The sequence below is a fragment of the Hoplias malabaricus genome, chromosome 3 (genome assembly GCF_029633855.1).
Source record: "Hoplias malabaricus isolate fHopMal1 chromosome 3, fHopMal1.hap1, whole genome shotgun sequence".
Lineage (NCBI taxonomy): Eukaryota > Metazoa > Chordata > Actinopteri > Characiformes > Erythrinidae > Hoplias > Hoplias malabaricus.
Window position 1 is genome coordinate 60,633,448 of NC_089802.1, and position 13,149 is coordinate 60,646,596.

At 39.2% G+C, this 13,149-nt stretch overlaps 1 protein-coding gene across 1 annotated transcript in view; it reads right to left on the bottom strand.

Annotated features, from left to right (window-relative positions):
- sned1 (sushi, nidogen and EGF-like domains 1) overlaps positions 1 to 13,149 on the bottom strand; it is a 50,699-nt gene extending 37,550 nt beyond the window's left edge. Inside the window, exon 1 of the mRNA XM_066665429.1 lies at positions 12,940 to 13,149. Within this exon, the coding sequence (XP_066521526.1) occupies positions 12,940 to 13,149 (210 nt within the window). The remainder of the gene's footprint in view (positions 1 to 12,939) is intronic.

A 13,149-nucleotide genomic window follows, 5' to 3' on the forward strand; every position in this document is an offset into this window, starting at 1 on the left:
AGCTTGTGGAAACAAAACTGAGTTGAACCTAACTAAAACAGAGCCAGACATATAGGGAAGCCCATATAAAACTCAGTTACTATGCAGGTCATAAGCAAAAGGCAGCAAAAGGGCAGGATCATTAGACCTCCTAGGAATTTTCAAAAACATGCTGATATATGTTTCACTCATTTTTCCACAGACTCTCATGGAATCCTTTGAATTGTAAGTAGTCAAATGTATTTTTAGTAGTCAAATTGTTAAAATGATGACACACTACTTAATTTTAACTGTTGCTGAGGACCACACTTGACAAAACCCACTGAGATGTGTAGGGTATTTTGGTTACGAGCGTAATTCACATTTATATTGAGCTTATATGATGTTGTATGACTACAAAACGACAGAACAACATCTTAATCTCTATTGCGATTAAGGAGAGAAGTACACTGAGGAAACTCTGACGACAACATGGTGAAGTATGTAGTGCATCCTGAAAAAAAAATGTAGTCATTCAGTTTGCATAATGTTAATTTTTGAAGTAAACTGTTAGCCGCACAGCAACTATGCAAAACCAAAGGATCACATTTAGAAGGAGATTCTAGTGGACAGAGGCCTAATGAAAACACAGTTCCACTCCCCTCTCCCATTCTTGCTAACTGACCTGCCCTCTCGTTGACCCTCTGAACTTTGTTGTTCCTCTGGCTGCTGTTGGCAGCAACTTGAAATAGTGACAAAAGCGACGGCCAAAACTTAGTTCTTCCTCTCCCGTCCCGCTCGTATGGAAACCATAATTTGGAGGCTTTAGCTGTAAAAACAGCAAAGGAAGTTTTGTTTGGCGCGACTTGGTGCTGGTTAATTGGCCGACCGCAGTCTTCCCCTTTCTGCATCACTGCACTGAAGCATGAGCCTGAGACTCAGAGAAATCCTGAGAATCCTGCAGTGTCACAGGGTCAACCAGAGAGAGAGAGAGAGAGAGAGAGAGAGAGAGAGAGAGAGAGAGAGAGAGAGAGAGAGAGAGAGAGAGCAACTGAAGCTTGCTCATGATAGATAAGAACATTTTAAAGAAGCAGTGTGGAAACTGTTCTGCATGATAATGAAGTTAAACCCGATAAGCTTGTCTGATATACTGTCCATGGAAACAGGCGCTGCACATCAAGTAGCTGATAGTGGTTGCAGTTCTGGGGGGCAATAATGAACAGGCCTACAGCACGGTTAAATTAGCACAGCAAATCTCACTGAGCTCTAAATTGGAGATTATTGAGGCGTGCTGTAATGCACACTGGCGTTCAGTCGGATCTCTCGCAGCATCTGGAAAAGGTTGAATGAGACTTTTTCCTCTGTGTCAAAGTCTCTTATTAAATATAGGATGGAGTAATTGGACATAACCACAGGCCGAGAGTGAATGAAAGCAAACACGGCTTGGCTCAGAAGGACTAGTACAAAAAAAAGCCTGTTGCAAAACACAAAACATAGTGATGTAGAAATGGGATGTCATTGATTTAGCAGCCCCACTGAGTATTTATACTGTACAGCTATAAAAAAAAATTATTTATTTTTTTATTTTTATTTTTTATTTTTTGTGGAAATTATACATATTATTCTGACAGATTTTCTCTCTCTCTCTCTGCCCTTCTCAGTTCTTACCTTCTCGATAGCTTTGTTCTCTTTTCTTTTCCCTTCACTTTATCCTCCAGAGCTAATCCATTCATCTCCCACTCTCCATCTCTCTATTTATCTCACACCATCATATGTATTTCCCCTTCTTTTTGGCACTTTTCCTCTCTTTCTCTCCCATGCATTCTCCCTCCATCTCCCCCTCTCTCAAGCACATGGTCTTACATAGTGCCACCCCACTCATCTACGCCAGTGCTGTTTTTAGGGAATTCTTTTGCCGAAAATATCCTGGGTTCTCCTCAGCTAGTTTTTTTTGGAAGAGAGTAATTTATAGACTAAAATAAACTTTCATCTGGGGAAAAGGCATGCCAAAACAAATCCTCCCTCCAAATAAAAAAGGTGCCTGAAGATCAGCTCAGGAAAACATTGGAGGTTCAATGTCAGAGGGGAGTTTTCACGTGTTTTTTTTTATTTTCTCTTAATACTTCCTTATGATGTGAGAAAATCTTTGAATGTGTTTATGTGTGTATGTGTGATTCCCTCCACAAGTAATGAGCTTAACCATCACCAGCTTGTCCCACCACACCAGTGCATGACCCTCCACACCTCTTCATATCTGTCACATCTCTCAATAATATACAGAGAGGTGCACAAATCTTAGATAAATAACCTGGTGCTCGGTGGAGGGAAATTAATTTTGGAGCTTGTCCCTCCAAAACAGCACAGAGTCAAAGAGTCTGGCATAACATAACACTTTATGGATATATAGCACAGCAACATGATATCCCTAGCCTCGTAAACAGTACTGCGCACATTATAGCTGCACAATATATCATTTATACACCATTATTGTTATAGATATTGCAATACTAACATTGCAGAATACTACTTTTTTTAAAGTCAATGAGATTCAGAAATCATTTAAGGCATTCTCCTTCCTTCTCATGATTTTTTTTATTACAGGGTGTTAGTGAAATGCCTATCGATGAATTACACTTTTTTTTCTTAATACTGTGATAAACAGTTATCCATATTATAACAACCCCAGAGCCTACATGTCTTTTTTTATTTGCAATTATCATACTTTTGCTTTGGGTTATGATTTACATTACAACAACTTGTAGTTATGAACAGCTTTATTATAAACAACTTTGAAAATCAACAAAAAAATTATTTTAAGACTGAAAGATGTTTAAATTCATGCTTCTGCTTTGAACACACACCATAAGCACCATAGTTTACATTCGGTGTCAGGAAAGCAACAAATTCAAAGCTGGCACCTATTCCCATATTTTCCTGCTCCTTGTAGCAAGCGCCGCACCACACCCCAGAGTGCCTGTATTTTACCCTTGTGTCACCTGTTTTTTCTGTGATGTTCAAACCAATGTCTGATGAATTTGCTGCTGTCGCATTCACTATAGCATGAAGCTAATTATTTTTACTTCCTTGGTTCAATGTACATGTTTATCTGTCGTTGATGGTCCACGGTCCTACGTATACATAGGCTTGAGGAAGATATTTGGGATTCGGACCTAGGAGTTTGGTGGTGTAATTGAAGAGCGACACAGGCATCAACGCACAAGTATAAATGCTTGCAATGGCGTAGGGCACTTGGGCAGGTTACGGTGTAGAGTCCTGAGAGTTGAGAGTCAATGCAGAAGCATAAATCTGCCTTTAGAGATATTAAACTCTCAAACGCCAATCACTGGTGCCTATCGTTTTAAAAACTGCTGGAATTCCCCTGTAATATGGACAGGGTCATAACCTAACAATGTGAAAAAGGTCAATTCTGATCTCAGGCTGATATTAACCACACTGTGGGTTCATTTATGTATTGCAAGGCAATTCAGTGCAAATCATTCAGCCATAGAGCACATATCTTCATGCTCTTACAGTAATATTTGAGCCACTCAAGCCAAAAAATAAACCTAAATAAAATAAGCATATCAAGAGAAAAATATCCCCCAAGGTTGAAGATTCCCTCTCTAAAGTTGCGCAAGCACAATGTGTTGAAGTGGTAAGGATGAGCTTTAGCAGATGTGTGTGTTGTGTGTAGTGCAGTCTCAGTTTTTCTAGCTGTCAGATTCCCCTCCTCTGATTTGACTCAACTGTGAAATAAAGGATATCTGCACTTAAACTGTATATACACCTCACAGTTCAATATGAGAACAATGTCAGTGACTGTTATGACTTAATTCTTTTTGTCGTTTCTGTTTGGATCTTAACACGTGAGCATCCTATAGTCTTCCTACGCACTGGTTCCCAACTCTACATTCTTAAGAAATAAAGGTTCCTAGATGATTCCTGGATTAGACTTATGGGTTTAGGGAAAATCTTTAATCAGATTAGCGTAGAACCTTTATATACACTAGAGCAGGTGTACTCCAGAACAAAGGTCACACATACTGCTCAAATTCACTGATGCAATGAATCAGACCTTATCCACCTAGTGTTCTACATTTTTTAAATTGGTAACTCTCATATCTAACACAAGTGCTTTGAAGCTCTGCATTGCCATTGGAACCCATTCTCTGTGCTTCTCTGACCATTTGTAAGAGCAGTTATTCAAGGGATTGCATTGCTTGGCATCTCCAAGACACTTCACAGATGCATCTGTGTTCTGTTAAAGGGATCTCAGCTCCGTGCAAGCCAGCTGCTGGATGAGTCCAGAGGGAAGACCCCTGCACTCGTTATCTGAAGCCGAAAAGGAGGAGGAGGAGGAAAAGGAGGGGAGAAGGTTTGGGGGAGTGAGCAAAGGTCTCAGCAACATGTGAAAACTCCCAGGCCCAAACCAAAGCAAAACAAAAGAGCGGCAGTGTGGATGAGATGGAGGTTAAAGGGGTCATTTCGGGGGCTGGAGTTTTGGGATCATGTGGTGTATTACATATTTGTGATGAATAAAACCAGGCAACTAAAATACTGTAAAATTTTTTTTAGTAAACCCGTTTTGACAGTTCCATCCACAAATACAAGTTAAGACTGTGCTATAAAACAGGAGCTAAAAAACAACACCCAAAGAAACCTCCCTGAGCATAAGTTAATCTGAAATAGGACCGTTGAAACTTGCACTGTAGAAAAACTAATCAACTTTTCAGATTGAATACAGAAATAAAAGCTGCTGTATGAATATCTAAATTGGTACTGCATAAAATTCAAAAGCCAACGCTTCAACATCATCATGTTAGGATGTGTTAGTGCTCACGGCATAGGTAACCTGTACGTCTTTGAAGGCAAAGGTAAATATATATTCAAACTGTAGAGCAACATAAGGTGCTTTCTATATGATATATGTTTCATGACATATATTAATGCAAAAAAAAGAGCCCCCAAAGCCTGTCAAACAAGTGACATGAGTTCTCCAAATAAGCCATCAAACTGTAAAAAGCTTTAATCTACACTTTATGAAAATACTCAAGAATAGTGTTTTAAGGGAAGTATATCATTGCTGTGAAGGAATGGTGCCCCCTCCAGGGTGTGTTCCTGCCTTGCGCCCAGTGATTCCGGGTAGGCTCTGGACCCACCGCGACCCTGAACTGGAAAAGCTGTTACAGATATTGAATGATTGAATGAATGAATGAATGAATGTCATTGCTGTCCAATTAAATACATGTATCTCCATGTTTGTAGATTTATAGTTTACTACTTCATTTAAACACAGCACTGTATGAAGATTTCATGATAAATGAACCAATAAAAATGCTCCATTAGTTGCATAAAATGGTTTTTACTATTTTGGGAGATACATGTGTTTTAAAAGCTTTTCTATAGTTTGCCTATATATTATTTTTTCATGCTGTTTTAATCTGTAAAATAAAAGTGGCTTGACTTAAAATCAACTGTGTACATACATTATCAGTGACTTTGTTTTTATTTCACTTAATTATAAAATAAGACAAGTAACAATGCCTCAAAACACTGCTAACAGCACCATTAAATAATATCTTCATTTTATTCTTGCTATAAGTTCAAAAGTTTTATTCACTTTTTGCTTTTGGCAGTAAAACCATGAGTCTGAAGCTTTGCTACACCTCATACCCATTTCAGCGTTGCTTTTACAGGTGTAGTGGCCATGACTCCAGAAATGGAGGATGAGAAGGAAGAGGCTAGAGCAATGGAACAAGGAGCTATGAAGTCTAACTAAAAGCACAGTGCGCTGGTCCTTTGACTGCAGCAACATAAACTATCTTCACAGATTATCATCCTTTCATGACTTTTCCTAGAATTGTCCTTTTTTATATAGCTTTGGATCCTTAAACTCTTGAAATCATTCATGTGAAGGTTAGGAACTTGTCCTGCATTTCAAAACTATGATTGCCTTTTCTGCCAGCAGGTGTCCCAAATGTTACTCAGTCTAATCCTCTTTTATTCAGACATGCGATTAAAATATTAAACACACAAAAACCGAACAGCACCTCATCAGCCATCAACAGCATGAGACACCTGACTGGGTAACGGCTGACTGCAAAGGAAATCGACTTTAGCGACGGAGACCTTTAATCTCTAATCACTGTTATCTAAGATTCCCCTAATCACACACAAAGCCACTAACCTGGGAAGGTCAACCTGGGTTTGGGGGTGGGGTTTCTTCTAATCCCTGCATCTTTTCAAACCAATGTAACACCACTGGACAGCTCAAAAGGGTGTAGGAGAAGGCCGACTGGCCAGATCTGCCACATCAGCTGGTGCACATTGTGTTAGGAAAAGAACCCAAAGAGCAATGTCAATTGTTTACTTCACCTCCCAGACTCAGATGTCTGAGGCATCACCAGGAATGATAAAAGGGCCAATGCTTAGAGACCTCTGCTTCATGAGAGAGAGAGAGAGAGAGAGAGAGAGAGAGAGAGAGAGAGGATGAAAAAATGTTAGTTGCTTTGTCAAAATAGGCAATTCTAGATTTTTGGGATTGCTTTATGGTAGCTCTTACAGTAATACCATAAGACAGCTTCAAGCTTTTCCGTTGTCATGCCCTATAAGTTTGGAAAGACATCCTGGAAGAAATTACCCATGAGTATTTGCCCCTGTGGGCCCCCTGAAATCTCACCTGCTCTAAGGGATTTTTCTCACAGGAGAGATGAACATGTGGCTGGCTGAAGTGCAGCGCAGCCGAGGCATAATTGACTCAGTTTGGCACGTTAAAGAGTGTTGGGAGTGCAATTTTAAGTGCCTGTCACACACATCAGTGCACTGGAGACTTCTAAAGGCTGATTGCCATTGACCTGCAGTTACCCCCTGTGTTTGCACTCAGCGCACTGTGGAAAAAAAATAGAAAAAAACCCTCATGTAATCTGTGTGTTGTGAAACTCTGCATGTATGTATCAGAGGACTCCTGCTTCAGGCTTTAGTTTAAGCATAACTTTTGATTCTGCAGTTTTCTGTGTAAGCTAAGAAAAACAGTAACAATACATATATATTGCATCTATATCATTGAATGGGTTACCACAAACTGTTTTAAATAACAAGCCTTCATTATAGAAAAGCCTAATGAAAGGCAAAACCAAACCACTAAAGTAAATGAAGGGTTGAAAGAATGGTTATATAGCATCTATACTAACCTAATAGCAAAATGTTTTACAAAGATTTAATGTACAGTAATGTGTCATTTACTGAATTTACAGTGCTTCGATCTGTCCACAAAACCAAACTGCCCTTATTTCTTGAGTTGTTAACTCAAGTCTACATCTCTGATACAGGAAAACAGTGCAGAGTTGTCTGGTGGCATGTGGTATGTGAACGATGAACTATATTACTTAGTAATGTATCAAATATTGCTCTAATGATAAATGTTGAAAAATGGTATAAAAAGGTGACAAAAGTTGCACTGTTTCTTTAAAGGTGTTCTCTTCTGCTGAAGAGAGAAAGTTGTGTTTTGGTTTATAGCCAAACACACCATTAATAAGTCAACTAGCATCTGACCTCCAGACAAAGTAAAGCTGCTCAAGTATAACAACAGCCTCTTCTGCCCTCCTTTATTTAACTACTGTTTTGGTCATTTACAGAGTTCTCTTGTTTAACCTACATTTTTTGTTGCTAAATTATATATTAAGACAAGGCATATCACAAGGATATGTCGTTTCTTATTATATTATGAATATTTTGAAAGGCATTATAGCTCATTTTGAACATGGCTATTTTAATGTAACTAACAACTGAGCAAGCAGTTAGCACGGGGTAGGGGATATTAGATATTGGGATTCTGTGAGTAAGTTAATCTTCATGCACTATTACTGTCATTTGAACGTACATTTTGAAACCACCCACATGGTGAAAAGTAGAAGCACATGGCAAAGTAGGAAAGAACCAATTTATTAAAAAAAAAAAATTTTGGCTTGTAAAAGTACATTTTTAGCCCATCAGATATAATGGCTGCTACATCAAAGAAAATATATCCAGCTCTAAAAATATATATATGATTGATGTTTACCATATAAAACCATGCAAATCATTTAGCTAAATTTCAGCCTGAAAGTTAGCAAGTTTTTTCCCCCCTAAAATGGTGGTTATGGGGCAAAGTGAGCCAAATGCTTTGAGGAAAGTAAGCCAGAAGAGTGATGTGCTGAAGAAACTACCTTAACATCAAAAGGTTGGAGGAACTGTAAGTAATCAACAATTCGTTTCTTACTGCAACTTGGATGAACTGAATGTTGAACTGTCATTTGCACATTTCTTCCAGCTGTTGGTTTGTTCGCAAGTTCCCAGAAGTGAACAAAGAGTGGTTTTGCATTTGACATAAGCAATGCCCATGTTAATTTGGGCAGCAACATTTGATATGTTTTTTGACTTTTGTCTTTTGACAAAATGTTTGCTTGCTTCGTTTTTTTATTTTAAATATTCAACAAAACACTTCTCCATTTACCTGCTCTGCTGCGTCCATTACCTAAACCACTCCTGGCTATGACCTACTGCATATACCAGATAGATGGGTCAGATCAAGGTTGGATCACACTTGTCAGAAACAGACTGCTCCAGATTTTGTTTGGGACCCTCAAGGGGAGGTGGTCTCAGTACGGTTGTATGATTACTGTTTTCACACCTGCCCAAATAAACCACACCAAGGCTGAAAATGAAACAGAGTGCAATTTAACCAACTAAAATGTGCAGGTGTGAAAACGCCTTTAGTCAGCTTTGACTGAAACATCATACACAAGCTAAATAATAGTAGTTATAATAGTTAATAGTTACTAATAATCCATGAGCATTAATAACATGTGCAATTTGATTTGGCATGGACTGGACAAGTTTCTATATGTAGGCCACATAAATTAAATCAATTATTCGTTGTTGCAGGTAGCCCCACAGATTTTATAGAGGATTCAAATTTGGAGATTCTATAGGCCACTTCAGATGTGTGAATGCTCCTGAATGTTAACCATACTAATTTGCAGCTCTGTGAATGCGAGAATTGTCAACTTGGAATACAGGGATAGGAATGTTATGTTCCTATGTGATATGATGAGGAAAAGGCAGTACCTGGTTTTCCAGCAGCTCAATGTGGGCATTGTGGCTCAGGTTTACTGTCACCTCAACCAAAGGACCCGGAGAATATCACAGAGCCTCCTTTAACTTGAACCACACCTTGCATGCAATGCTTACTGAAGGCTTCCTGAAGTCTGTGATGAACCCGATGTCTATCATCATTCACATACAGGCAAAAACATATTCATCTGACCAGATAACCAGTTTCTAGTTATGAATAGCCCTATTTTTGTTTCTTGTTGCCCTTGTGTGCCACTCTGCTCCATATATTCGTGGTGTGCAGTTCCCTGCAGAGTGTTCTTTCAGAAATTGGTTATGAAGGAGATAATAATGATAATGATAATGTGCTTATATTCATCATTGTGTGTGTGCGGACTGAATGTTGAATGGAATGGTGTTCTGAGCAGTGTTGATTGTAAAAGCACCCTTGGGTATCTAGAAAAGCGCTATGTAATTGTAACTATAAATCAAAAATGAACAAAATTGTACAACATACAATGAAATGTGTCTTCCACATTTAACCCATCTTCAGCAGTGAACACACACACACACTAAGGCAATAGGGGCTGTGAACACACACCCAGAGCAGCGGACAACAATCTCCGGTACCCCACACTGTGACATCTGGCATGCACAAATTCAATCAATACTTTTTACCAATTATTAACATTTGCATTGTGAACCATTTTCAACACACCAAACAAGACATTCACTGCACTGTACCACCTCTTCTAAATCTGTGAATCCGTTCGCACCACCCTTTAGTACCAGATCATCCTCATGCACTTTAAACACTAAATGTTTTTTTTTGTCTGGGGAGCTTATAAACTATTTTATTCATTTAATCATTTCTCTTAAACAAATAGTCATATCTTTAAAAACTCACATGGGTTTGTTTTCCATTATATGGTCTTTTTACCCACAACTTACCCAATGACTTGGATCAAATTACCCCTAACATGAAGCAAATTTAGGCAGGGCAAGGTGGGATCAGCTATTTGGTGGCAGATTAGGGTTAAAAGTTTTATGTTTGTGACATTATTTTAACATTTGGGGCATTTTGGGATCAAATGGCAAAAGTCTGTTTCGTTTAAATAAACAAAATAATTAATTTGTTTTGTTTGTCAGTAAAAATGAAACAAAATAATAATAAACAGAATTAAACAACTTATAAACAAAGTGCCCTACAATTGGTAAAATAGTCTGTCACTATGGTTAGAATGGCAAAATACCAACTCGCTACCACATTCCAACTTAAAAGTAGCAGTAGGTCACCTCTCTGTTTCACCATAAATATTTTTAATCTTAAATCATTGACTAATTTATATAAAAAAAAAGCACAATAAACCGATTAGTCAACTACCAACAACTACCAATTCAAATTCATATGTCGCAGAGGAAGCATGCACTGTGACATTGTGTGTGACTGGAGAAGCCTTGTTTACAGATGGAACCACCAACAAAAATGTCAATGTCCATGCTAATTAACTATGCGCTAAAGACAAATATTAAATATTATGTCTAATGAATTCTTTCATGTACAAAAAAAGCACTTCTGTGAACCCATCTGTATAAAGTGTCTCCTGAATGCTGAAAATGAAAATGTGTAATAGAACAGAGACCCCCTGTGGCCTGTTTCTCAAAGCAGCGTTCCTTAGTTCAGCAGAGTTAAGCCAAAGTGAGGACTGTTCAGTAGAAATATTCTTTACCTCTGCTCACACTGGCTTAAGTTATTAGGTTAACAGAGGCATTCTGCTTAATAGAATATGCTCCATCGCCCACAGCTAATCTTATCTTACATCTGTGTCTCTATCCGCTGCTTGTCTTATCCTGTCTTCGGCTCACATGAATATTTACATCACTCTCTGATATATGAGATGCCACTTAGGGTGACAGACTCCAACACACAAACACACCCAAAAGCTGGCATGCCTCTGGCTCTGTGTCTTGCCACCCCCACACTCTTTTACACACACACGCACACACACACACACACACACACACACACAAGAAACACCATACAGCTGCATTTCTGCCAAGACACAGATCAGCCTGACTTCATTGTGTGAAGATAGATCAGAAGAGAAACACTATATATGCTGTGGAGGCTGTAAGAGGTCAGTTGTTTGAAAGGCATGTCGCTGGGTGGTGGGCAGTGCAGTGGCATGTCTGCTGTGACCCAGCAGCGCTGCTTTGGAACAGTGACCTCACCTCTCTGCTTTTACATGATCTGCTGTGGAAACGGGACTTTTACTCCTGCCCATTGTTGCCGTGGCACCTGGGCAGGGCACTGAGAGACCGAGGCAGAGAGTGGAAGCTGGGTGGAGGGAGGTATTTTTGGGAGGCAGAATTTTGGGGATGCTGAACTGCAACAGGTGGGGTTCAGGCACCCAGAGCGCGTGAGTTCCAAACAATTTGTGTGTAGTTATGAGTGCGTGTGTGTGTGTGTGTTTGGGCGGGCTGGGGGAGGGGGGGGTATTTTCAGAGCATCAATGTCCTGGCTGTTTTTATACCAATGAAAGGTTTATGATTTCCTGAAGTTCATGTTAGGTTTAGGGTTAGGATAACAAAATGATATTCACAAAATATTTACAGTTTCGATTTCAATTTTTCAAAGAACTTCTCCATGTCCCAAAGTTCAGTCTTAGAATTCTGGAAAGTTAACATCTAAGTGGTCTTTCCACTGTTCTGAAAACATCAACTGCTGCTTGGCTTTAATTTACTCATGTTCTTCTTTTTGTTCTATTTCCTTTTCTAGATAATGACTTCTTTATAGCTACGCATTCTTTCAGACCCACTGCAATAACTGAAATACCTGTGCATCTTTGTCATCTAATGAACACATTTGCTCATTTTGACTGGATGTAAATAAATCACGGGTGGTCTGACTTTTTCACATTACTGTACATAATGCATATAGCACACACAGTTACATAAAGGTCCATACATATATATAGTGTAACACATGATGTGAATGTCCTGACATTGTAAAACCCTGTTTATAAGTGTGTGAGTCTGATCAAAAGCACCCCGACTGATAGCAGCGCATGAGGGAGTCTGATCAAAGAACTGAGAGCTGTCATAGCACTCTCCTTCTTCACATATGTTCTCATTCTCCTTCTCTCATCTTTCTTTCTCTCTCATCTTTCTCTTTTCTCTTTTTGCTCACACACACACACACACACACAACAGTTCATGCCACTGCACCGCAGCAGCAGGAGCACACAGTCATCTATGCACTAAAACTCTCTACAGTAGCAGCTACTGTGTACTCTTGTCACATGTAAACCTAATGCACTTGCTCCAATTTTGCAGCCACAAGCTCAGTAAAAAAAGAAAAAACCCACAATAACTCATGCCAATAATGCTGAATAAAAGAGATGATTCTCCAGGACAACTCTGTCACACACTGGAAAAAGTACTGCACTGAACTAATACGATTCTGTAGCATGACAGCCTGCCACACACACTGAAAAACATGAACAGAATTTTCCTAAAAGTAGCCACATGTCATTGCCACATGTCGGAACAAAACCTGACTCTTACATATTTTGAAAACAGTTGTAAAAAAGTGCAATACGAACTGAAATGAATGAAACTGAATTTGCAAAAACCTTCTTTTACATGAAACCCAAATATTGTTCTAAAGTGATCAATAGAAATGGTCTTAAACTGCTTAATATAAAATCATTGTATATTAACTTACATTGAAAGTTAAGTATGTTTTTTCACAATATTGAAAGTTTTGTTCAAACAGCAGCAGAATGTTGCTTATTATTTCTGTGGTGGTGATGTACATATCTGAACCAAGCAAATCCAATTCATTCCTTTCTCCAGTGCACACACTCACTCTCACATTCCAGAACTCACATAGAGCCCTGTGTGCCGGTCTCCGAAGAAAGGGAAAGCCACGGAGATGTCAACCAATCCTGAGCCTCCATCGTCCTGCCGGACGGTCAGAGTGTCTCCCTGCTCCTGACCGAAGGGATAGAAGTCATGCAATGGAACAGCCAGGTCCACGCTGTCTGGCAGCCTCAGGCACAACAGGGTGGAAAAGCAGGACAGCAGCAGCCTCCCCAT